A 24861-nucleotide genomic window follows, 5' to 3' on the forward strand; every position below is an offset into this window, starting at 1 on the left:
TCCACCAACTGTGGAGGGCTCTTTAAGTGCTGTGGGTGGCTTATTTGATAAAACCAAGGTTATAATGGCGAGAAATTTTTTTTAGTGAAAAGATAAATTTGTATATATATAATTTGGGGCTAAAACGAAATATTATTGTTACACTAGATGATTATTTGCTATTATCATAATTGAGAAATTGTTTTAGTAAAAAAAAAAGTATAAGTATAATTTGAGGTTAAAAAAACTATTTGTTAACATTAGACGATTATTTGGTATAATGTGACGGCGGTGGCGGTGGAAGAGTTGGTTGCGACGGCAGTGGCGGTAGTGGCAGTGGTAGCCGTTGCGGTGGTTATAGTTGTTGTTTATTGTAGTGGATATATTATTTCATTGTGATGTTTATATTATTTTATTGTGTTAAAAGTTAAAATAAATCCACTACTCTAAATAATTTGTAAAGTAAGTAGGTAAAATAGATAAAATAACTTTTTATGGTGCCAAATAACTACATTTTTAGCACCATTCGTGGATGCCGTAGAAGGGTAGCTACCTTCTTGATTCCACCATTATTAGCATAATTGTTCTTTTTCCTTGTCTGTTGTCTACATGTCATGTATAAAGGCTTCCCTGATGGTTAAAAGTGTCTTTTCCTCTATGACAAAAATACAGTAAGGTGTCTTTTCTTCTATGACAAAAATACAGTAACAGTGTATATAACAGTGTATAATTTATCCTATGCAACGATGATTAACGTTAAATGACTGTGAAAGAATGTAAAATTTGGAGGGCAAGTAAAAAGTAGAAATTTTCAGTTTGTCACTTGCTTCAACTTTCTATGAGGGCAAGTAATTGTCCTAGCCTAAAAAAACAAAAGAGGAAAAAGAAAGAAAAACAGACACGTGAAGATAAGTATTCCCTTCTACCCAATTAAAACATTATCTGAGCTCAATTGGCTGGATAACATTCGAAGAGGAGAGTTGCCTGAAAGGAAGAATCTTCTGCTACACTGCTGCTTTGCAACTCGGAGTTTTACAATGTTGTGCATCCAATTCCATGCTCCATTGCTTCCCTTACAATCACAGCTCAAACACAATCAACATTCGAGGAGTAGGACACCCCAGCTGCTTTGGCTCTCTAGCTGTGAAGCTAATCAGTTTTTTCCACACAGGCCAAAAAACCTTTCTCTACTGGCTCCGAGGACCAACGCCATCCCCTATTCTCTTCTTCTTGGTGTCTCATCCGAAGCCGAGCCCGCTGACATACAGGGCCAGCTCCAAATCGTCAGGTTGGTCCTTTTCACTCTCCAATGCCCTCAGCTCATGAGCAAACTATTCCAACATTAAACAGCCAGTAATTCAACCCATTTCCGTCTTTGATATGTAGTGTAGTGTTCCACCAAGATTCAGATTAGTGCATTTCAATTACAATTGTTCACTCTTTCTTTCATGTATCTGTCACAGTGCGGTAATTCTCTCTGCATTATTCATAGCATATATCCTCTTGCCGATATTCATCCCGAAGGATTTAAGCTTTGACATGGAAAGTGAAGAGCAGAAGGGTAAGTGATAACTCCAATTAAGATGATATCACCAGCACAACTAGCAGTCAAGCAAGCTCAGAGACTAAGGTGAGAGCATGAGGTTAAAAAAGACGGGCATTCTTTCATGTAATATCATCATTATAACTGTGATTGTAATAATAATACTATCGCTCCAAAACATCTGTTCACGATTCACCACTCTCCAAATTTACATTCATATTACTTGTACACATTTTTAAATACACGGGGACCTATACGACATCCCAATCTCACAAAACTCAATTAACAAGTTGAACTAACTTTCAAGGGCTCCAAAGAGCCATTCCATTTTCTCATTCCTTCTGTGTAATCAAACAAGAAACTCTTTCAAAATGTTGCTAATGGTATCTAAAGTAGCAGGTCTTTCAAAATGATTTACAGTTACCTGCAATATCAAAGCATGATGCTTAATCTGGACCCGTCCCCCCCCCAAAAAAAAAAAGGTATTACTAAACAACCATCCAATCATTTTCAACTGGATAAAGAGGTTCAGCAGGGGGAGCAGTTTCTGGCTTAGGAGGCTTCTTAGAAAATAAAGATGACTTGCTATCAAAGAAACTTGAGAATGGTTGGCGACCTGGGTTCTCTTCTACATCCTTCTGATTGTTTGAAGCTGGTTTTCTTGAGTGTTTATCCTTGCCACCAAAGTTGAAGCCAAGTCTCTTAAATCGACGTTTTAATTCACCTGTGGTGGCAGTTGTTTCATCTGGTTGCTTCATCATTGTTAGGACTTCGTCTGGATTGAGTAACATCGTCTCCACTGTTTCATATACCTAGAATAGGATTTCAGCAGATCAGCTTCAAGCAACTTCCTCACTATCATTCCTTTGTTTTCATAAGGTTCATATGAATTTTATAAATGGGTCACAGAAACCACACCAACATACAAAATTTTACATTCATGCACAAGTCATCTACACACTGTGCTTTATGGGATATGGCTAATGCATAAATGGAATATACTCTAACTAATAAATGAAGTTGTAATTAAAATTTTCAAATGCAAAAACATACTATATTTTGAGTTTTGAGGAGTATAGGAGAAAACGATGGAGCAGATTGTGTTTATACACGTTCTCAATAACATGTATGCTTGCATGTGATGAGAATATTTTTTTTATCACAACATTACATGTAAGTCTATGACCTTTTTATTACTTGTTGGCAAAGTTTTATTTCACAATAATCACTCTTGTATATAGTTGTTGTTTGTAGATTCGCTCCCCTCTTTTATATAGTTGTTTTCTTTTTTTCTTTTTTTGTAACCTTTGGCTGCTTATGTTTTTTATTTATTTATTTATTTTTTGCATAATGCAGACCTTTTATAAAAGTTTTTCTTACCTATCAAAAAAAAAAAAAACACTAATTATTGCATAAAATCCACTTTTGCATTTCTGTACTGCCATTTATAGAGCTGTCCGCTAAAATAACATGGAAAGCACAAATGGTTTTCACTTCTGTGACACATCCAAGACCTATATGATCAGTCATCATTCTGCTGTCAAATGACACTTATAATGGCTAATAAAAGTTTCTGGTCCAACCAAATTATATCATATATATCAGTGTCTTGCAGTTTTATAAAACCTACCTGGCAGAGGTCATCAACTTTCTCACTCCAGGATCTGCCTTGACAAGTAGCAACAACGTAGTCTTTACACTCATAGAACAGCTTTGACAAATTATTATTAGTTGACAGCATAGCTTCGGCCATTACAAATCCTAATCCAAGCTGAATATTTCAGAATAAAGGACATGATTAGCACAGCATAAAAGTGATAAATGAAGGTTGAATTTGCAAAAAGTGCGTAAGAATAAATTGCTACCACTAATCTTGTTAATAATGTAGAGATGCTTATACCAAATCGCAGGATCATAGATCTGCTCAAACAAAATCAAGATGAAATATATATTTTATGGAAGGATGGTCCTCAACCAGACAATAACAGGTGAATTGCCAATTATTCCTTCTTCTTCTTCTTCTTTTTTTTTTAAAAAAAAAAAAGGGAAAAACAAATATCTATATCCAAATTTAGCCAGGTACAACAGTCCTAATTTCTTGACATGAATGATGATATAAAATCTTGATATCTGAAATTGTAACTAATACATTTAATACATCTGGTATCTAAGGATGAAGACTTTTCAATTTTCCTACAGAGCTCTAGTTTGAAGTATATGGTTTGGTTGAATGATTTTCCAGTAAATAAATATATGAAAAACTATTATATAGATACAATATGAATAACAGTTAAACTGGAAAAAGCAATCCTGCATCATCAAATAAAGAACTTACTAAAGAAACAAACAGTTGCTCAAAAAGCTCAGAGGGTGGCATGTCCTCTAAAACATTCAGTATACCTTCCCTACAGAACCAATGTACAATGTTTTCTAGTCAATTAGCTATCTTTATAAAGGAATAAATCTAGACTAATAATATTAGTGATGTTCTTCCAACTTACACAGCCAAATCCTCCTCAAAGATGGGTGTTTGTTTGACAGCTGGTATTGCTTTAGCTGTTTCCCAAAGCTCACGCCATAAATTACCTATAAGAATAACGAAATATCAATAAAGCAGCAGCATGTAAAACTTCTAGATGCCAGTATGAATTATAAGGTACAGACTCATTACAAGAACAATAACAATTGTTTTCCATTAGCCTAGTGCATTCTACAGGGCACATGCTACACAAATTCAAGACAAGCAAAAGTTACAAAACCAGAACTATAGCATGCCCCACAATTGTCTAAGCCTTTCAGATGCTAATAAACTCTCGTAAATTGCAACTACAAACCATATACTTACATCACCAATAAAAAAATAATCTATTTACAGTTCTCACACTCCAAAAAGGCATATTTAAACCTTAAGCCCTGAAGACCAGGTTACAGACTGACTACAGTTTAATTCATCTGACTATAATGCAACACATCCCATTCATCACCTACCCACAAGCTACCCATGTCAAAGAATCTTTATAAAATATGTACACCAATGAAGGAAAAGTTTCCCACACATCTGGTCTGATTCCTTAGCAGACTAGTCTGCTCGAACAGAAGTGATAAGATGCCATCCAAGTAATTCAAGGCTTTGAAAAAATCCGTTTAATAGCACAAGGCAACACCCATAACAGCCCATGCAGATCCATTCTGATGCCACATGGTCTGCACTCAATACCCATCAAATTGATAAGTTAGAGAACAACCCACAAAAGGAGAATAATATAGTTCTCAAAACATGTAGGGGGTAGGGTCAACCAGGTGATGGCTACAAAGCACACACCATACACCAGATGTCGTTATCCATTGTATACACATAAAATATACATATCATATATATCATCCATCACAATGATAATCAAATTAGACTCATAACATCTTTTTAGGAATTTCACTCACACATAGCAAGTGTTGCCATTAAAACTAAATCAACGACAAGGAAAATACAGTAAAACATTTTCTTAAGAAGCAAAACAAATCTACACCCTGCTCACATGTATTTAATTTCCTGAAACAAAGCCCAAAAAAAACCCAATGCAGCAAAAATAATATAGCAATGGATGACGGAGAATGATTTCCACCTTCTTTTTGCATTCGACTACTTAGTTGACCTTTTGTAGACGATATGTCAACACCAGCTAAAGTCTCTTGACCCTCCATAATTGGCTCAGTTTCTAACCAATCAGGAGGGGAGTGCCATCTTACAAAATCTTCCAAAATACAACCAGGATTTGCAGCCTGACACATGATAATTAACATAATCTAGTTAAATTAAACATTAGACAACATTCTTGCTAAATTTAAGCATCCAGTGGATAGAAAAATTGAAGAGACTTTCTACATCATAGAACTTAACCTTGAAAGCCTGCATGTCAGAGAGGAGTTGAGAACACCCAGCACCAACACTGATGAATGATGATAAAAGGTAAGGAAATTTGTCAAAGAATGCCAAAAAGAATAAGAATAAATGTACTTTAAACAAGATAAAATCATACTGAGCATTTTTAAAATAAGAAGTCATGAGGAGAAAAAAATTAGCAAAACAAAAGGTTTTCTTTTTTATTCGTAAGTTACACACACACACACACACACACCTGGTGGGTCTTGAACCCACCACCTCACCCTCCATATTGCTTTTACAAGAAAGGGGTGCCCTTTGAGCTAGAGCTCATTACCAAAACAAAATGTCCATATATGACTAGCCTTTATTAAATATACAGCATCTTATAGGAGTGCCACCGAGAATTAATAATGTATATTTTTTTTTTTTGATACGTAAATGATATTATGATATAAATGATAATGATATGCATAAATTGACTTCTCTTCAGCCACATTTATGTATTTCACTTCTGCAGTTAAAATAACATTTTTTAAACGTTTGTATCACAAGGAGAAAGCTTGGAGACCTATACACACATTTACGTGTGTGCAGACAGTAAGCCTTTTTCTAATTAAAAAAATATTAGCTGCCTTAATCCTGTGACAGGTTGAATTTGAAAACAACAATCAAATACTGCCAGCAGAGATGAAGGAAAACATGTTTGCATGGCTTCCTCAAATGAAGAATGAATCAAGCTATTTTAAGGCCCACTGAACATAAAGAATATAGCCCCAAGGCCCTGGCTCAGGGGATAATGGGGTGAGGTGGAATGAATGAAGGAATGCAGGTCAAGCATATGAAAGGCACAGAGATGATACTTGTATTTAACATATTACATTCACAAAGGCTACATACCTAAAGGGTACATATAAGGACCATTTAAACAATAATTCAACAGCAAAAGGCTCAAAACATGAATACAACTGAATGAGTTAGATGAAATTATTAGTATACTAACCTGCCTGTTCGAAGCACAAATTCCTCAGTTTCTTTGATAAGATCTTCTGTAAGCAAAGGTGCTTCCTACATTTATCAGTACATAAAGATCTCATTTACAGGAGAATACAACGGGAGTTATTGTTTAGCAGAAATTATTAACCAGACCTGGGTCACTGGGGAGTACATAGGTTCATCAGTTTCCAACATTGTAAGATTACTACATGGACAATCAGCACCTAGTCGAAGAACAAGCTCTCCGGTGCTTATTCTAGCATACAAAATAGGGCTTGAAGGAAGCATGTCTTCAGAAGAAGCTGATTCTGCAGCATCTGTAGTGACCTCCCTCATGACAGAGTCTAATGATTTAGTGGCAATAGCCTGACGCCTTTTCCGGGAAACATAGCAATTAATGACTTTTAACTGCTGATACAATAGACAGGAATTTAGATCCGGAATCTCATCCATAGGAATCCCAGCCACATATTGCCCTTCAGACCAAACTCTTCTCAGCTACATATGCAATAGAATTCAGAACATATGTTATCTGAAGATTAATGATAAAGAAGCATTAATGCATCCTATTCCAATGTATCAAAGCGACGCTATATTGCTATCTCAAAAACTAGTGATATTATAACAAAAACTATGCTCTAGGTGAAAACAGAATAAGAATATTACTTAACAGGAGAAATGTGCACCAATATGTACTGAAAGTGATCATTAACTTTGTAAATATCACTAGAACATGTGCAGTTTTTTTTTTTTTTCCTTTCCAAAGATGATGGATGAATTTTAATTTAAGATGACAAATTTCACTGCATTGACAACATATCTTTTCACAAACGCATTTCGTATACCTCGAAGAAAAGACTCAAAAAACCAGATCCCAATGAATTGTAAAGCATGTATAATATTTATTCTTAAATAGAAACCATTTTGAAAAGACCAAAAAATTCAAGTTCTATGAAACTGACTTACTTCCACAACTACCCTGCTCCAAAACAGCACCATTTTCCGCAGGGTTTTGAAGCTTCCAATGACTTCAGCTAGCTTAACAACAAGGCTTTCAGCAGGAGCACCATGAATATCTCTTGGCAAAGATGTTACTGTGGTTGCCTCTGAATCACAGCTGATCTTCCTTCTGAGAAAATTTCCCTCTGCAAATATCTTGCATATATTACAACAGAAGTGAAAGATCATCACAGGAGAATGCATAAAAATAAAAGATAAAAAGTTCATCCAACAGGAAGATTCTGCAACCAGGTCACAAAAAAGTGCACATACCTGCATCAAACAGTGAATTAACCAAAGACAGAACTTTCTCATTATCACCATAATCAAATGTAAGCTTCTCCTCCTTTTCACGAAGCACTAACAACTTGACTGCAGAGAGACTGAGGCCAGGCCTCTCCCTGACAGGTGAAGAACTTGCAGATGATGCCAGACAGTCTTTCAATGACTTCAACTTCTTTCCAGCCCTGGGCAAGATGCGCAAAGGTTGTAGGGAAGCAAGTTAAATACACCGGGAACAAAGAAATGAAATCTCATAATCATCTGTTGAACTATTTTCTAAGCGCTTGGACCACAGATAAAATTTAACTTTTAGAAATTTTATAGTGTCACTTCTAGCATATTGTGGTAACTAAAGATTACAGCAATGCATGTACTGCATGTGCCCGCAGAGCGGAGGGGTGGGGGGGGCGGGCGTTGTTTTGAATTGCAAAATGTATTTTCTTCCTCCACAAAAGGGAAAGCCAAAGTTAACAGCAAAAAAAATAAAGGCAAAAAATTTGAACAACAAAAACTTACTCAACAGCTACAGCCAGTTGCTTAATGACAGACGATGGAGGAATACTCTCTGTGCCGACAGCAACAAAACCTTCTACTGTGGGTATCACTTCTGCACTCTAGAAATAATATCAAATTCCACTTATCAGTATGAAAATAAATTCCATCCTTAAAAGCAAACAGACATGAAAATGCCATGGACCTTTATTAACAATAACAATTTAGCAATCCCAACCTCTCAGGCAATTAAGTATGTAGAAAGACTATGATTGTGCATTTCTTCATCATCTATCAAAGTACCATATGTTGAAGCCCACAGAAACTGTTACTGGCTTCACTTTTATCATTCAAAAGATATTAAATTCACTAGAAAAAGGATGGGGCAAAAGCCTTCAAAGGATCTGCATTATTCCTTATGCAGGCAAGGATTAAAGAATGCTCCAATAACTTCAAAAAATTTCCCTAAAAAGTGTGATTCATGTCTATGAACACTCCACCCATACACATGCAGGACAGGTATGAGGTTAATAGTTTTATTTTTCATACATGCCAAAGATTTAGTTATGCATCTTGATCAATCTGACTATTCTTCATTGTCAAAACTGCTTATAGAACTCAAACATATTCTTGATGTTGAATTAAGAGCTTTAGAAAATATATATGTCACGACAGTATTGGCTTGTATAATTTTTCCCCATTTTTCCATTCTGTTATCTTGCTCTGCCCACACAATTTAGTCCCAGTTTATTATGCCAATTCTTTATTTCATTCTAACAACAAGTAAGTTGTAACACCACTTTGGCAAACTTTCTTACATATTTTATATGTAGCAAAATAGAGTAACCCTACAGACAGGAACCATATGAAGCTGGTTCAACTTCATGCATAAAACAGTACACATACGCAAAGAATTTAGCATATAGAAAGCTACCTTAGCTTCAAGATCATTTTTCATGTTCAGCAGGTACAGATTTTCATCATAAAATGGAACAGACATGGCTGAGTTTTCGACTTTTTCAGAATCTTCAAAGACTTTCCTCCCAAATTTAATGCTCCTGAGTCTATCCTGCCAATCCTGCTTTGTCCCTATTGGTGCAGGTCTCCACCTCAAGTTCTTTGATTCATTTGAAACCTATACATCATTATTATCCCATCAAAAAATTTATAATAATAGCTACAAAAATACGAACCCACATGATATTACCACCTCAAAATTATGAGAATTGAACACTATAAATACATAGATCGAATAATCTGCTTAATTGCTGTAAAAATATACAAATTTTAATAAAATAAAAATAACAATCATAACAAATAATATAAAATTGTAAAAGACCCGACAAATTAAGAACATTTAAGCATCCTATGTAAGTTCAAAAAGCTTTTTTCATCCTCTGATTGATTGTAAAAAGTTCTTTCACGCACTGATTGGATGCCAAAATTACACACACATATACACATCAATAAATTAAGCATTGAAAATATTTTTTTCAAGCTCTGATTGATTGTTATAATTTCTTTCATGCATTGATCGTATCCATTTTCTTTTATTTCTACAAAAAAAAAAAAAAAAAATTTGCACACAAATCCCGGAGTTTCCTGTAGCTTATTTGTTGAAAGGTGAGACACATATCAACAAGATAGCTTAATTTCAAGAAAGCTAATTTATTTGGCAAAAAGTTATTCCGGTTCTTCTCTTATTTTCCTCGCGTTTCTTGGGAACCAAACAAAAAAAAAAAATGTATCGTCATAAATGCATCCACATTCAGTCAAAAACCACAAAACGCATCAAGTTTTTGAACATTTTGATCCTACATTTCCAATTCAAAACCGAAACAAAACCAAATCAAATCCAATTCGAAATCTCCTCAGATTGCCAAATTCAAACTTTAAAAAAAAAAAAAAAAAAAAAAAAGAAAAGAAGAAGAAGATTTACCTTGGTTTCGCGCTCGTTGCTTGGAGATTCATCGTCCGATTGGCTTGTCGAAGTCTTCGGTAATTGTTTATCAGAATCTTCTCGAATTTATTCAACGCACAATAAACATTAATAAATAGTAAAAATAGAAATGAAACTTGCGAAGGAGATTAAAAGAGAAAAAAAAAATGAGTGGTACCTCGATCGGGTTTAAAATCAGAGAAAACACGCTCCGCTTTCGCAGCAGCAGAATGAAAGGCGGTCCTCGCTTTTGAAACAAAGGACAAAGGTGCCTCCATTTTGCTAAGCTACGCTTTGGATGCGTACGTTAAAAATAAAAAATAAAAAAATTTGTGTCAGGGCTACGCTAATTAATATCAAAGCATGTTTGTACAGAAATTTTTTTTGAGAATTTTGAGCTATCACAAAAGAGAGTCTCTCTCTCTTTCTGTTTGTCTTTCTGTCTGTGCGTTTTGAAAGAAATAAAGAGAGAGATGAGTGGAAGAAATGCCGGAAGTTAGGTAAGTATTTATATTAGTGTTATGTTGTTTGCTGTGTGCCGTTTGCTGTTCGCTGTTTGCTGTTGCTGTTGGTGGTGCGTGGTGGACCTGTTATGCTATATCCTTGATTTGAAGTTTTCTAATGTCTACTTGTTGTGGCTACCTATTGTTTAGCTTTGCTTGTTGGAGAGATTATATCTCATTTTTTAGACTTGGCTCTACCCTTCTCATAACTTCTCCAACCAAGACTCTGTCCAAAAATTAAATTGTAAGTTGGATAAAATTTTAATCTATATCCTTTTTCGAGATTTAACAGTAGGACTAATTGGAACCTACAAAGAAAAAAAAAACTTTTGTCAAGGCCTAATGATAAAGTCATAAAACTCCTCTTAAAATAATAATACTGATAAAGTTTATTACAAATTTAGTTATAGGTTCCAGTTAGCTCAACTGGTAAAGTCTCTGATGGTTGTATAAGAGACTTGGGATTCAATCCCCACCTATACCAAAAACTGATTGGTGTCTTAATTTAATAATAAAGAGCTATTATCAGGAGCGGACACCTTAGGTTGAAACTCTCTAAAAAAAAATAGGTATAGCCTAATGCTACAATTTCACTTAATACCTTTTTTATTCGACATAAATTTTGATAAATCTACCATTGAATTATATTTTCTTCTTATATCCTCAATACTTACAAAATTTTCAAAAAATTAAAGATCAATAATTATGACATCAATCAATTGTTTAAATTGCAAGATTTTATATTTTAAAATTATGCATAAAAAATAAGTTTATGGATCATATAGTATATAATATCTGATTGACACAAAATTTGATATGTATGTTAAGAGAATAATGAACATATAATCCAACAGTTAAAATTTTAAATTATGTAGTTATGTTAATTTGTTTAATAGAAATTGTAACCTTAGGTTATAACCAAATTTATAGTAAATTTTTTTCCTAATAATATTAGGAGGGAAATGTTAACCAAATTAACCTTAGGCTATAACCAAATGTAAAAGCTATTTTTAGAAATATTTTATGGAAAATTGATAAAATAATTAATTTTATTGACAATTTTTGATATTTTTCAAAAAAATGATATCAAAACTTTCTTATTATAGTTTATTAACAATTACTCCAAAAATATCCGTTAATATAACCCATATTAGGAATACAACTTTAAAATAAATAAATAAAATATTTGAATCGATACATCTCTAATATCACAAATTGCTGAAGTAGTCAATTGTGAATAGAAAGTCCATATAAAAAATAAATAAAATTGATGAACGAAAAAGTATCCTCTACTCACCAATGTCACCAAAGACCACTTCAACGTGTAAAACTTGGTACGAGATTGAATGTGTCCGTAGATTTCACAAAAATATTAATGATTGAATAAACATGTACGGTCATCAGAACTCTTACGTACTTCTGTTATCCAGATTTGAAGTTTTCTATTTGTAGTGGGGACTTAGAGTTTGAGGTTGTTGGGACTAAGAATTTTTAGAATTAGTAAAAAGTTTCGGTAACTATATGACTCTCTCAAGCGTCGTGAGAAGATTCTGTTAACTTTGAAAGCTAATACATTGAGAAAGTCGTCTCAATTGTTCATTTGACGTTTTCTTTTTTTAAAAATAATTAACTTCATCAACAACATTGTGAGAAGATATGGTAAGAAAATAGAAAATAATAATCCACCAAAAGGCTTAAAAGGATCAAAATCCCTTTAAATTATTGTAGCGGTGACATAAGTTTGCGAAAGCTACCTTTTTGGATATAATTAGATAATATTTTGGGAAATGGGTCTTGTAAAGATCACTTTTTAGGAAAAGTATTAAACTGGTTAAGACGGCTACTAATTAATAAGATCTCAATAGAATTTTAAGAGATCTATGAATAGAAATATAATTGGATAAAGATCCGTAAGAAAATGAAATTGAAAGTGTTTTTTTTTTAGAGGTAATAATGAAATGGAAAGTTAAAATATAATAATAACTAGTCACTAACCCGTGCGATGTACGGAAAAGCTATTAACTTTGAAAAGAATTAAGAAATATTAAGCTTCTATACTTTTACATAGTTTAAAAGTGTTGTCTAACATTAAAGGTTATTAAGTTGTAAGTGCATAGTTACCGAAACTTACAAGGAATTTACAATTCTTAAATTAATAAAACAAAACTCTCAATACTTATATATACACACAATCAAAACTAATATAAATTGCAAATATATAAACAAATACCATGATATAAGGAAGACACACCAAGTTTCAAATTTGAGTAGTAATATAACTTTCTCGTAATAATAATAATATAAAAAATTCAAAATATGGAACAATATCAAAATTATAATACCTAATTCCATTATCTTTTTTGTTGAATCCAAAAAAATAATTAATTAAAATTAAACCAAACAAATAATTAATCAACCACAAATCATATCTTTTAATAAGAAAACAACAAATTGCATGAACCTAAATAAAAGGCATTTAAGATGAATAATTAAGATCAACCTACTAAGACTCAAATACCAAAAACCCCAAGATTTAAAATTTTAAAATTTATAGAATCCTCAAATTCTACATCAAAACCAAACCAAATTCAACAAATTTATATATAACATACCAAATAAAAATTTATCGTTCCCTAAACTGGAAGATATAGGTTGCAACTTTGATTTTTCTCAAAAAAAAAATAAAGATGTTTTATTTGGCATGTACAATAAAAAAAAATAATTAGTAGAAATATCAACCCAAAAATCAAACCCATGAAAACAATGAATATAAGTATGGAGATTAACCCAAATACTCAAAAGAAAATCAATTCTAAACATAACAAAAGAATAAGATAGAAAGAAAATCTTAGGCATATATGAAAGCAAATAAAAAACTTGACATAAAAGATAAAATTCATTAATAACAATATAAACAAATTCGACATAAAATTCATTAATCAAATAAGAAAGTTGAATCAGATTACTTGCGTTTATATATATATATATATATATATATATATATATATATATATATATATATATAAATATATATATATATATATTATCAACATTTGAGTTTGAGTTTAAATTGAACTTATTAGAGAGATAGAGTTTCACTTCTTGTTAAATTTGGATTAAACAAAAATAATTTTGTTTTAAAAAATGATAATATTAAGTTTGGGTTTAAGTTAGACTTGTTAAAGAGATAGAGTTTCACTCCTTATTAAGTTTGAACTAAACAAAAATAATTTTATTTAAATAAAATGATAATTTTATTTAAATATTGTGTTGACGTAAAAAATTGTGAAAACTTCAAAGATTTCGGCTTTTTTATTTAAATATTGTGCTGATGTGGTTTATATAGATTATCAACATTTGAGTTTGAGTTTAAGTTAAACTTATTAGAGAGATAGAGTTTCACTCCTTGTTAAGTTTGGATTAAACAAAAATAATTTTATTTAAATAAAATGATAATTTTATTCAAATATTGTGCTGAAGTTAAAAATTTTGAGAGTTTTAGAAGTTTCAGTTTTTTTATTTAAATACTGTGCTGACGTGAAAAATTGTGAGAGTTGCAGAAACTTTGGTTATTATATATATATATATATATATATATATATATAGAGAGAGAGAGAGAGAGAGAGAGAGAGAGAGAGAGAGAGGTAGAAATATAACCATATGTGATTCGATTTATTATTTATTATTTTTATTTTTATAAAAAAAAAACCTAATAATGGACGAAATCTGGTGATAAGATGCCATGCCCTTCAAATCCCAAACAAAATATCGATACACAAAAGTTGGACATTGATAAAATTATTAAAAAAATAAAAATAAAACTTGTAATGCTTCAGGTTGCATTCAAACCCTATTTAGCTTCATAATATGCATGTTGAGAGACTATCGTTAACCACCAATTTAACAATTCTTTGCAATTAAGAACAAAACTAAATGTTTGTGGGTGTAAGGGTAAAGGTTAGGATTTAAGTCTCTCGAAGAGAGTTTCACACACATATACACTTAGATTAAATTAGAGTGGAATTTTTATTTTGTATCATATAAAAAATAAAATAAAAAACAAATTAAATGTTAAGGATCTTGTAGCTAAATTGACACATTTTTATACATAAAGTATTTAACAATTAAGGAGAAATAGTTGAACTGCAGGAATAATAACATATTGTTATAAACTCAAAAAAAAAATTAGACAAAATATGAACAATCTTGTGGAGTCCATGCTGATTTGCCCGTAATTCAACCTAGATGCTGGAAATGCAACCTATGTGGCAAAGAACATTCTTTGATAGTTGAATTGAACCTCCAAAAAGCTTGGAGGAACTTCTAACTATACATAGAAATTCTCAATAGATGTCCAAATGTTTCCTATTATATATCCTCAATGATTTTCCCAAAAGTTGACAAATCTGGCTCTAAATGTCTCGGACGTGTGGAAGATTTCCAATGAGTCACCTTCAACTTTTCAAGACCAAAGTCTTTGTATCCCTACGATTTCTGCAAACAAAAGTGCCACCTCAATTTGATTCTCAAAAAAAAAAAAAAATGCTACCTCAATTTCAGTCCCAGTCCCCACCCTCTTTGAGTCTTTTCATTCCCGCTCATCGCTGCTATAAATGCTCCTTTCTCAACTGCTTAATCATGCCAAGCCCCACCACCGCCATAATTTTTTTTTTTTTTTTACAGTGGTAATAAATTATTGAATATTAAGATGGTTAATTATAGGTAGAACAATTTCATTAAAATTTTAAGAAAATTAAAAGATAATTCATTACAGTATTATACTAAAATTTTAATTATCTACCATATTTTTTTTCAGAACTTTAGAGTTAAAATATTCTTTTAATTTTTTTGTATCTATTTTATTGTTCGATTTCTATGATGTTTGTAAAATATATTTTTGTAATTTAGATATGTATCGCACTGCAATTTATGTATAATTTGTCACTTTCATCAAAGTTGACTTTGGATTTTTGACCATCGGTAAGGAGATTGTGACATTCATGTTATTTAATTTATCAACTTAAAGACAAAGTGATGTTGCTATCTGAAATTTTTTTTTTTTTTTAAATGTTACTACTATCTAGCTTAAAAAACTTCCAAACAAGGGATTTAAATTACTCTCCCTCCCTCTACTTTACTCTCCCTCCTTTTTTAAACATCCAAACAGGCCATAAATGAACTAAGAATAAACCATAACTGCCATAAGAGGACGTTATCTCATAGTTAAACACGCCACGTCAGGTTGGTCCAAAAGTTTGGCTAAAAAAGATAGAGTAGGATAAAAAAATAAATCCAAAAATCATTCATATCCTCAATTCCTCACATCGTACTTTGTTCTCTTCGAACCCCTAATTTTCCGTCGAACTGTCCATACATTTTGTATACATGACCTCATTAACCCAATCAGAATGGTTGTAGGCGATTTTCAAATAGGCAGATTGGTGGAAATTAGGTTATGAATTTTATAGTTTTCTATTTATGGGCGGATTACAAGTTTGATAACATTTCACCCTACCCAATCATCTTTAATATTTTCCTTTACGCATTGCTAGATTTGATTAGTTGCGGACAACTGTATGCAACTTTATCTTGCACATGGTTGAAAATTATTGGTGATCATATGAAAAGGCTACCTTTTGTTACTAAAGAAAAGACAGAAGTTTTTGTTGATCCAATGAAATTATTGGTTGGTTCCTATCAAAAAAAAATATATATATATATATATATATATAATAATAGGTAAAGTAGGGAGAAAATTCAATTAAATTTCAAATAGAATTTAATTAGAGTCTAATTTTACTCCATGTGTCTCATCTAATCTAAATTGTAGAATTTTGTGCCAAGTAAGTTAATTTAGTGTAAAAATTGAATTTTAATTAGAGTTTAATTTTGCGTCACGTATCCCATTTAATCTTTATTTTAAAATTTTTGTGTCAAATTAATTAATTTAGTGTAGAAAATGAGGAGTCCAATATAATAAATCATAAAAAAATAATCATATAACTAAAAAAAAATTCAAATTTATAAGTCACACACACACACACACACACACATATATATATATATATATTAATAGGTAAAGCTTAGAGAAAACTAAATTATAATTTGAAATTATAATCCAATTTTGAGTCATGTGTCCAAATTTATGTAGGAACTACACCATAATTATCCACTTAAACTTGTATCATATGTCTACTTAAGTTTTTTAATCTTTGTGTCAAGTGAGTTAATCAGTACAAAATACTAAAAATTTAATATTAATGAACTATAAAATTAAAAAAAATCACATATACTAAATAAAATCACCACATGTTTCTCAAAAAATAAATAAAATAAAAATCACCACATAACAAAAATCACCATACGTTCTATCTTATTAAAAATTAAAAAAAAAGATCATAAGTAGTATTAAATTTAGGTAAAAATTTTAATATGTGATTAATTATGTTTACTTTAAGAAAATAATTTGACTAATTATCCATATTTTATGATAAAATTGTGTTTAATTTTAAATGTATTTATATGTATGCATAAATGCATGTGTTACATGTTTAAAAAAAAATTAATTTGACTAATTATTTATATTTTTATAATAAAAATTTTGTTTAATTTTAAATGCATCCATGCGTTTGCATGGAGTTACATGCTAGTATATATTAATAGGTAAAGTTAAGAGAAAATCCAATTGAAATTCAAGTTGGAATTTAATTAAAGTCTAATTTTGTGCCACGTGTTCTATTTAATCTAAGTTTTTTTATAAAATTTTTGTGCCAAATGAGTTAATTTAGTGTAGAAAACGAGGAGTCCAATATAAATAAACCATAAAACACCTAATCATATAATTAAAAACAATTCAAATTTATAAGTCATTTATATAATATATCCTGACTATTTAGGGTCCATTACTAACTAGGTTATATATATAAATGTCAAACCATAGTTTATATAAAATTCAATTAGAATTAAAATTGGATTTTGCTTTTATTAGTTTTCTGTACAAATTAAATTGTTTAGAATTTTGTTAATATTTTTTCTAGCTCTGAACTAATGAATATATTTTTTTATACAATTTTTATTCAGATATTTGTATACGAAGATATTAAACATAACAAACTGTAATTGAGCTGAACGATCCTATACACCTATCTCCATTCAATTTAAGAGATATTATTTGACCAATTTATTATTTTATTTTGTGTTGTATTTAGTAAACTTTCACAGATAATAATTAATATTGTATATGTAGATCTGATAGTGATTTTCAAAATTATATAAGTTGATAGGGGAATAATATAGCCCATCTCCAAGTCGTCCATACAGGTCGTCCATAGCCCACCTACTACCATAAACACCCTCAGTAACTTACCTACAAGTGCCTCGTCCAGGGAAGAAGAGCTCAAGACGAAGTACGCACCATCAGAGTGATGCACTCGTCCAGAGTGTCGACATCCTCGTCTTGAGCAAATTCACCCGTCGGACGAGGCAGCCCTCGCGTGAAACAAAGCACGCCCAATCCGAGGAACTCAAGGACGAGGGTGTCACACTTAGGAAAATCTCCAAATGAGATATGATAATCCCTTATCCCACGCGTAACCGCTGTGTATCCGTTGTGAAACAAGAGCATAACTTCCGTACGGTTATGCAAGTTACGTTTGATTTCTATCTCTCCTCGAAGCCAGGAGAAGTTCCAATTTTGGTAACCGCCTATGATAACACTATATAAATGCTCAAGCGTACAAACCCAAGGTATGTTCGCCTTTACTCCAAAAAAGTTGGAATTCGAATAACTTAGAGGAAAAAACTAACTTTGCCATCGGAGGATTTTTGGCCGCAGCCCCGTCGCCTTTTGATACGCTTTTCTTTCTTTTTCGTGCCGTAGAAAGATCCGCAGTCCTTTCAAGTCCGAGGCATCCAGCCTACCGATTTTCTTGGCATCATCAGCTTGGCGCCGTCTCGTGGAAAGAAGTAAACTTGTTATTCTATCCTGCAAGACAAAAGGTTGAATGGTTCGAACAAGATCAAGGGCTACCAGCCAGCCACCAGAGAGTAGGGATGCTTCCGAATCCCCTTCGTGATCGCAGATCGCACCCGTAATGCCACCGCCTTCTATGCAGCACATACAATCCATGGCGGGCTTATGGCAGAACTGACGCGTCAGAACCAGGAATTGAATAAGGAGATCAACTTCAGGAGGCAGCGTCAAGGACACATTGAGGGAAGGGCCCCAAGTCAGGAAGGAGGAGGGGAGAATGTAGAGTCCGAAGATCAAACAAGGGGTACCGCTTCAAGAAGAAGGGTGCCGCACTTGGAAAAAGAAATGGACCAGATGAGAAAAGCCATGGATGAAATGAGGGAAAATACGAGGCGAGCAAACCCGCAGATGATATGATCCACCGAACGGACTCCCCTTTTACGAGCCTCCGTCACCGCCTCACCCTCTACCTCCGAAGTTCAAAATGCCTTCTCTAGACTCGTACGATGGAAATCGCGACCCCTGCGATCACATTGCAACTTTCAAGACGACCATGCACCTGCAGGGGGTCCCAGACGAGATCATGTGCAGAGCTTTTCCCACCACACTCAAGTGACCAGAGCGAGTGTGGTTCACAAGATTCCCCAAACTGGGATCATTTGAAGAACTCGAGTAAGTCGTTTGTCAACAACTTCATTGGAGGACAGTCGTCAAGCGATCCTCCTCTAGCCTACCGACCATAGAGCAAGGGGACAATGAGAGTTTGCGATCTTTTATCACCCTGGCGTTACCAGAGAAGCCTTGACGGTGGACGAGATGGATGACAAGCTATTGCTGGCCGCTTTCACAATGGGGTCAATTCCGACTTGTTTATTCATAAGCTCTACGAGCAGGAACCATGCGTACTATGGCCGAGCTTGTCCATTCGGCCTTAATTTTATGAATGCCGAAGACGCCATCATAGCCAAGAAAAGAAAACGGCGAGCGCTCGGAAGGGGGCCACCATCGCTACTGTGACCAAGGACCTCGTCCGAAGAAAGTTCGTAGACGAGAGAAAAGATAAGGATAGTAAGGAAGGCCAGTTCCTCCGCAAGGAATCAGCAATACACGCCCTCGACTATGCCATTAGAGGGTTCTTATGCGCATCAAGGATGATCCGTCCTTGAAGTGGCCGGACAAATTGAAGGGAGACCCCAACAAGCGTAATAAGAGCAAGTACCGCCGTTTCATAGGGACCATGGGCATGATACGGACGAGTGCTTTGACTTGAAGAGCAGACAGAAAATCTCATTAGACAGGGAAAATTGAGGAACTTCCTTGGACGAGACCAGAGAGATGAGAAAATGAAGGCCAAGGTGGAAGAATCATCACGCCCCCCACTAGGAGAAATAAGGGTAATTATGGGAGGAAGCTCGGCGGTACAATCGTCCAAATCAAGGAAAACATACCTGAGGGTGGTGCGTAACATCCAACAGCCCGGACGACCTCCTAGAACGACGGAGGTAGACCAACAGTCGTTACTTTCACGTGACGAGGAGGCAGACGAATTCACCACCCACACGATGACGCGATAGTCATTACACTACTCATCTCTGACTACACTACCAGGAGGGTATTGATTGACAATGGCAGCTCTGCAGACATTCTCTACTACCCCGCGTTCCAACAAATGAAGCTAGGACGAGATCGGCTTCGACCAAGCTGAACTCGCCGTTGGTGGGATTCTGAGGAATGAAGGTGCAACTCCGTGGGCACCATCACGTTGCCGTGGTCGTCGGGACGTATCCACGCGCAGATAACCAAGGAGGTGAATTTCCTTGTTGTTGATTGTGCATCGTCATACAATGCAATCATTGGAAGGCCAACTTTGAACAACACTGAAGGCGGTAACCTCCACCTACCACCCGTCCGTCAAATTCCCGACCGAGCACCTGAGTAGGCCAGTGTACAAGGAGTTGCCTAGTCGCCAGGAATGCTACCTAGCCATGCCGGCCATGGACGAGCACATGCAAGCGATGAATATAGAAGGAAGAAGGGTCGTGGCCGAGCCCACCGAAGCATTAGAGGACGTCCCTTTGGACGATGACCATCCCGAGAAGTCTACCAGTAGTTGGGGCAAGCATGGAAGCAGGGGGCAAAGCACGCTTTGGTTCGATTTCAAGAAAACCTCGATGTCTTTGCATGGAGTCATGAGGACATGCCTCGGCATTGATCCGAGCGTCATTACCCACAACTCGAACGTGTGTCCCTATTCGAAACCAAGGCGTCAGAAGAGAAGAGTTTTTGCTCCCGAGCGAGACAATGCTATCAAGGAAGAAGTGCGGTAAGTTGGTCGCCGCGAAGTTTATCCGAGAAGTTCATTACCCACTGGTTGGCGAACGTAGTCATGGTCAAGAAAGCCAATGGCAAGTGGCGGATGTGCGTGGACTTCACCGATCTCAACAAAGCTTGCCCCAAGGATAGCTATCCATTGCCGCGCATTGACCAGCTTAGTGGACTCGACGGCAGTCACAGGATACTTAGCTTCATGGATGCTTTCTCAGGTATAACCGTATTCGATGAATGAAGCGGATCAGGAGAAGACCTCATTCGTCACGAGCCAAGCGGTTGTATTGCTACAAGGTTATGCCCTTCGGTTTGAAGAACGTAGGGCGACTTACCAAAGGCTGGTTAACCATATGTTCCGTCCTCAAATCGGGCGAAATGTGGAAGTTTATGTGGACGACATGCCGGTGAAGAGCCAGACGAGGATAAACATCTCGACGACCTTCAAGAGACTTTCGATACGTCGCGACGGTACCACATGAAGTTAAATCCGAGCAAGTGTGCTTTCGGGGTTTCATCGGGTAAATTCTGGGGTTTATGGTGTCGCACAGAGGAATTGAGGCGACCCGTATAAAAACTGTGCGATACCGAACATGGAGCCACCAAGAAATATCAAGGAAGTCCATCTTACCTGGACGAGTCGCCGCCCTCAACAGGTTTGTATCGAAAGCCACTGACAAATGTTTACCTTTCTTTAAAATCCTTAGGAAGGCTTTTGAATGGACGGACGAGTGTCAGAAAGCCTTCCAGGACTTGAAGACGTATCTAATGACAACCCCGTTGTTGAGTCCGTCTGTACCTGGGGAAGAATTGTACTTGTACTTGGCAAAGTGTCCCCACACGCAAGAAGCTCCGCCGTTGGTCCGAGAAGAGGGAGAGTCCGTGTCTATTACACAAGCCACGCGATGAGAGGGGCAGAAGGACGGTACCCGATGATGGAGAAACTAGCCTTCGCATTAGTCACGGCTTCCAGGTGAAGCCGAGACATTATTTTCAGCACACGTCATCAACGTCCCGACGTACCATCCCATAAAAAAGGCGATGAGCAGTTGGAAGCCGCCGGACGGTTAGTACAGCTGGGCCGTTGAGCTCAGGCCGAGTTCGATGTCGTGTACCTCCCGAGGAGCGCAATAAAAACGCAAGCATTGGCAAGATTTCATTGCAGATTCACCCCCGCCGAGACGACTCGATCAAGGACGAAGGAAATGAATGTGGGTGGTAAATGTAGACGGATCGTCTACACCGTATGCAGGAGGGGTTGGAATTGTACCGAAGTCCCCCGAGGGTGACAAGCTGGAGTATGCAGTCCGTCCGTATCCAACTACCAACAACGAAGCCGAGTACGAGGCTCTACTCAAGGGGTTGGAATTGGCCAAGTCCTGGGGGCGGAGTCGTTAGCAATCAGAGGAGACTCTCAACTCGGTCATTAACCAAGTAAATGGGATGTGTGATGTCAAAGAAGATCGAATGAAGAAGTACCTTAACAAAGTGAAACGCCTTGCCCGGAAATTTTCAACTATAAGTTTTATTCAACTTCCTGTGGAGGAGAACGCCGAAGCAGTACGCCTTGGCAAAAGCCGCCTCGCAGAGTCATAGACGAGTTTGACGACGTCCAAGCACATGCCGAGCATAGACATCCCCGACATACAGATAGGAGAAGAAGAAAATTGGATGAGTCCGATAATAATCTATCTCAAATATGGGAGGCTACAAGAAGACAAGGATGAAGCGAGAAAGATAAGGGTCAGTTAGGCCAAGTATGTCCTAAAAAATGAGGTGTTGTACAAACGAGGTTTTTCTCAACCCTACTTAAGATGCTTGGCTCCCCGACGAGTCAAACTATGTTCTAAGGGAGGTTCATGAAGGATCCCGTGGAAATCATTCGGGGCAAGGTCCCTCGTCCATAAGATCATCCGTGTGCTACTATTGGCCAACAATGCAGCAGACGCTAAAGCCTATGTCAAGGTATGTGACCAATGCCGTCATATAGCAATATACCCAGACAGCCATCGCAGTATCGTACCCCAATGATGCCCCCATGGCCCTTCGCACAGTTGGGACTTGGATATCCTCGGGTCCTTTTCCAACAGAGTCCGCAAATGAAGTTTTTGGTGGTAGGGATAGATTACTTTACCAAATGGGTAGAAGCCGAGCCTTCTGCGCAATCACTCGCCAAGGAACGTGAAGAATTTTGTATGGAAGAATATCCTATGCAGGTTCGAGTACCTGTGGTATTAGTATCCGACAACGGACGTCAATTTGACAACGCACCCTTCGTGATTTCGCAATCATTTTGGAATCAAGAATCACTATTCTTCACCCTCCCATCCACAGGCAAATGGGCAAGCGGAAGTAGCAAACCGATCCTCGCTGAAAATCATCAAGACTCGGCCGAGGGGGCAAAAGGGATATGGCCGACGAGCTACCCGGTGTTCTGTGGGCCTATAGGACGACCGCACGAACTCCGACAGAGAGACCCCTTTTAAGCTAGCCTACGGGAGTGAAGCCGTTATACCTAAGCAGAGGTCCATATGGCAAGCCACCGAGTGATGAAGTACCAGTGAGAAAGACAACGGGGAACAACTTCGCCTTGACCTCGATCTTATTGATGAGGTAAGAATGGATGCGGAGCAAAGGACAAGCAAGATACAAAAATCTCATGGCTACGCATGACGCCATGGTAAGGCCCGTACGGTTCAAAGGTCGGGGACCTTGTCCTCAAAAGGGTCTCCTTGGCGACCAGAACCCACTCATGGAAAACTCGGGACCCAATTGGGAAGGACCCTACAAAGTAGTCAATTGCAAAAGGCAGGGTCCTACTACCCGGAAGCCCCCGGATGGACGGAAGTTAGAACATCCTTGGAACGTGGAACATCTGCGAAAGTACTATCAGTGATGAGCAGGGACGAAGGAAGTCAATGGTAAAACTACAGTTGTGGTTTGCGTGTTTGCTTATATTTACTTGTGCTTTTACTATTATTATAGCGTGTTATGAATAAAAGTGCACTAGTTCTTAAACTCTTGCACTACTTGCAGACTAGTTTATGAAAGACGATGCTATGTACTTGGTATCTTAATAAGGCACTAGCTTATAAGCGTGTGCCAAGTTCGTGAACAATGTTCATGTAATAATATGGTTTGGATTTCTTATGTACTTGAATTCCAGTTTCCCTGATAATATCCAAGGACGAGGAAAAAGCCTTTGACAAATAAAATCACTGGACGAATACAAACCCGTCTAAGCTCTGAGGCATGCTCGTCCAAGCTTTCCTTAAAAAAGAATGAGGATAAAGCAAAAATGCTAAGGCATGGTCGTCCAAGCTTTCCTTAAAAAAAAGAATGAGGATAAAGCAAAAATGCTAAGGCATGCTCGTCCAAGCTTTCCTTAAAAAAATGAGGATAAGGCAAAAATGCTAAGGCATGCTCGTCCAAGTTTTCCTTAAAAAAGAATGAGGATAAAGCAAAAATGCTAAGGCATGCTCGTCCAAGCTTTCCTTAAAAAAAAAAAAAAATGAGGATAAAGCAACAAAGTTAAGACATGCTCGTCCAAGTTTTCCCTAGCCAGGGCATACTCGTCTAAGAAGGGAAGTAGGCCTTAACACCTGCGTTCTAACGGCGAGCATATGATCGTCCTAATACAATAGTCCATAAGGGCATCATGTAAACAATCACCCAACACTGGGAAACATTGCTTAAAAGGCAAATGAATGAAAATACATACACTCGTCCATGGAACAACAATGATGATAACTGAAAGTAAGCATTCATTAAACAATAAAAGGGTGAACGACCACCGTCCAAAAACCCTTGAAAGGCATTGTTTATAAAGCCGTCGAAAGTGCTCAGGACGAAGCAAATGTACTCTTATACATTTAAAAAAAAAAAAAAAAAAAAAAAACAGGAAGAAAACACTTGAACAAATGATGAAAATTTTCAAACGGGCATCAGGCATTA

At 35.9% G+C, this 24861-nt stretch overlaps 1 protein-coding gene across 1 annotated transcript; it reads right to left on the reverse strand.

Moving 5' to 3' along the window:
- Window positions 1–761: 761 nt before the first annotated feature.
- Window positions 762–10752, reverse strand: LOC142640973 (uncharacterized). The gene is made up of 14 exons (XM_075815319.1): window positions 10286–10752; window positions 10108–10184; window positions 9103–9303; window positions 8193–8290; window positions 7668–7861; window positions 7362–7540; window positions 6549–6893; window positions 6403–6467; window positions 5418–5466; window positions 5143–5299; window positions 4024–4108; window positions 3858–3927; window positions 3153–3293; window positions 762–2334 (listed from the first exon to the last, which is right to left on the reverse strand). The coding sequence occupies exons 1-14, from the start codon at window positions 10383–10385 to the stop codon at window positions 2011–2013; spliced, it is 2085 nt and encodes a 694-aa protein (XP_075671434.1). The 5' UTR covers window positions 10386–10752; the 3' UTR covers window positions 762–2010.
- Window positions 10753–24861: the final 14109 nt, after the last annotated feature.

This window comes from Castanea sativa, chromosome 6 (assembly GCF_040712315.1).
Source record: "Castanea sativa cultivar Marrone di Chiusa Pesio chromosome 6, ASM4071231v1".
Taxonomy (NCBI): Eukaryota; Viridiplantae; Streptophyta; class Magnoliopsida; order Fagales; family Fagaceae; genus Castanea; species Castanea sativa.

Bases quoted from the DNA above. Each gene is read 5' to 3' on its own strand.
- LOC142640973 (XM_075815319.1), bottom strand. From the start codon at position 10,385: ATGGAGGCACCTTTGTCCTTTGTTTCAAAAGCGAGGACCGCCTTTCAT. The intron at 9,304-10,107 runs GTAAATCTTCTT...AATGATGTATAG, and splicing joins GCAACGAGCGCGAAACCAAG to GTTTCAAATGAATCAAAGAA. The intron at 7,862-8,192 runs GTAAGTTTTTGT...CATCTTGCCCAG, and splicing joins CAACTGGCTGTAGCTGTTGA to GGCTGGAAAGAAGTTGAAGT.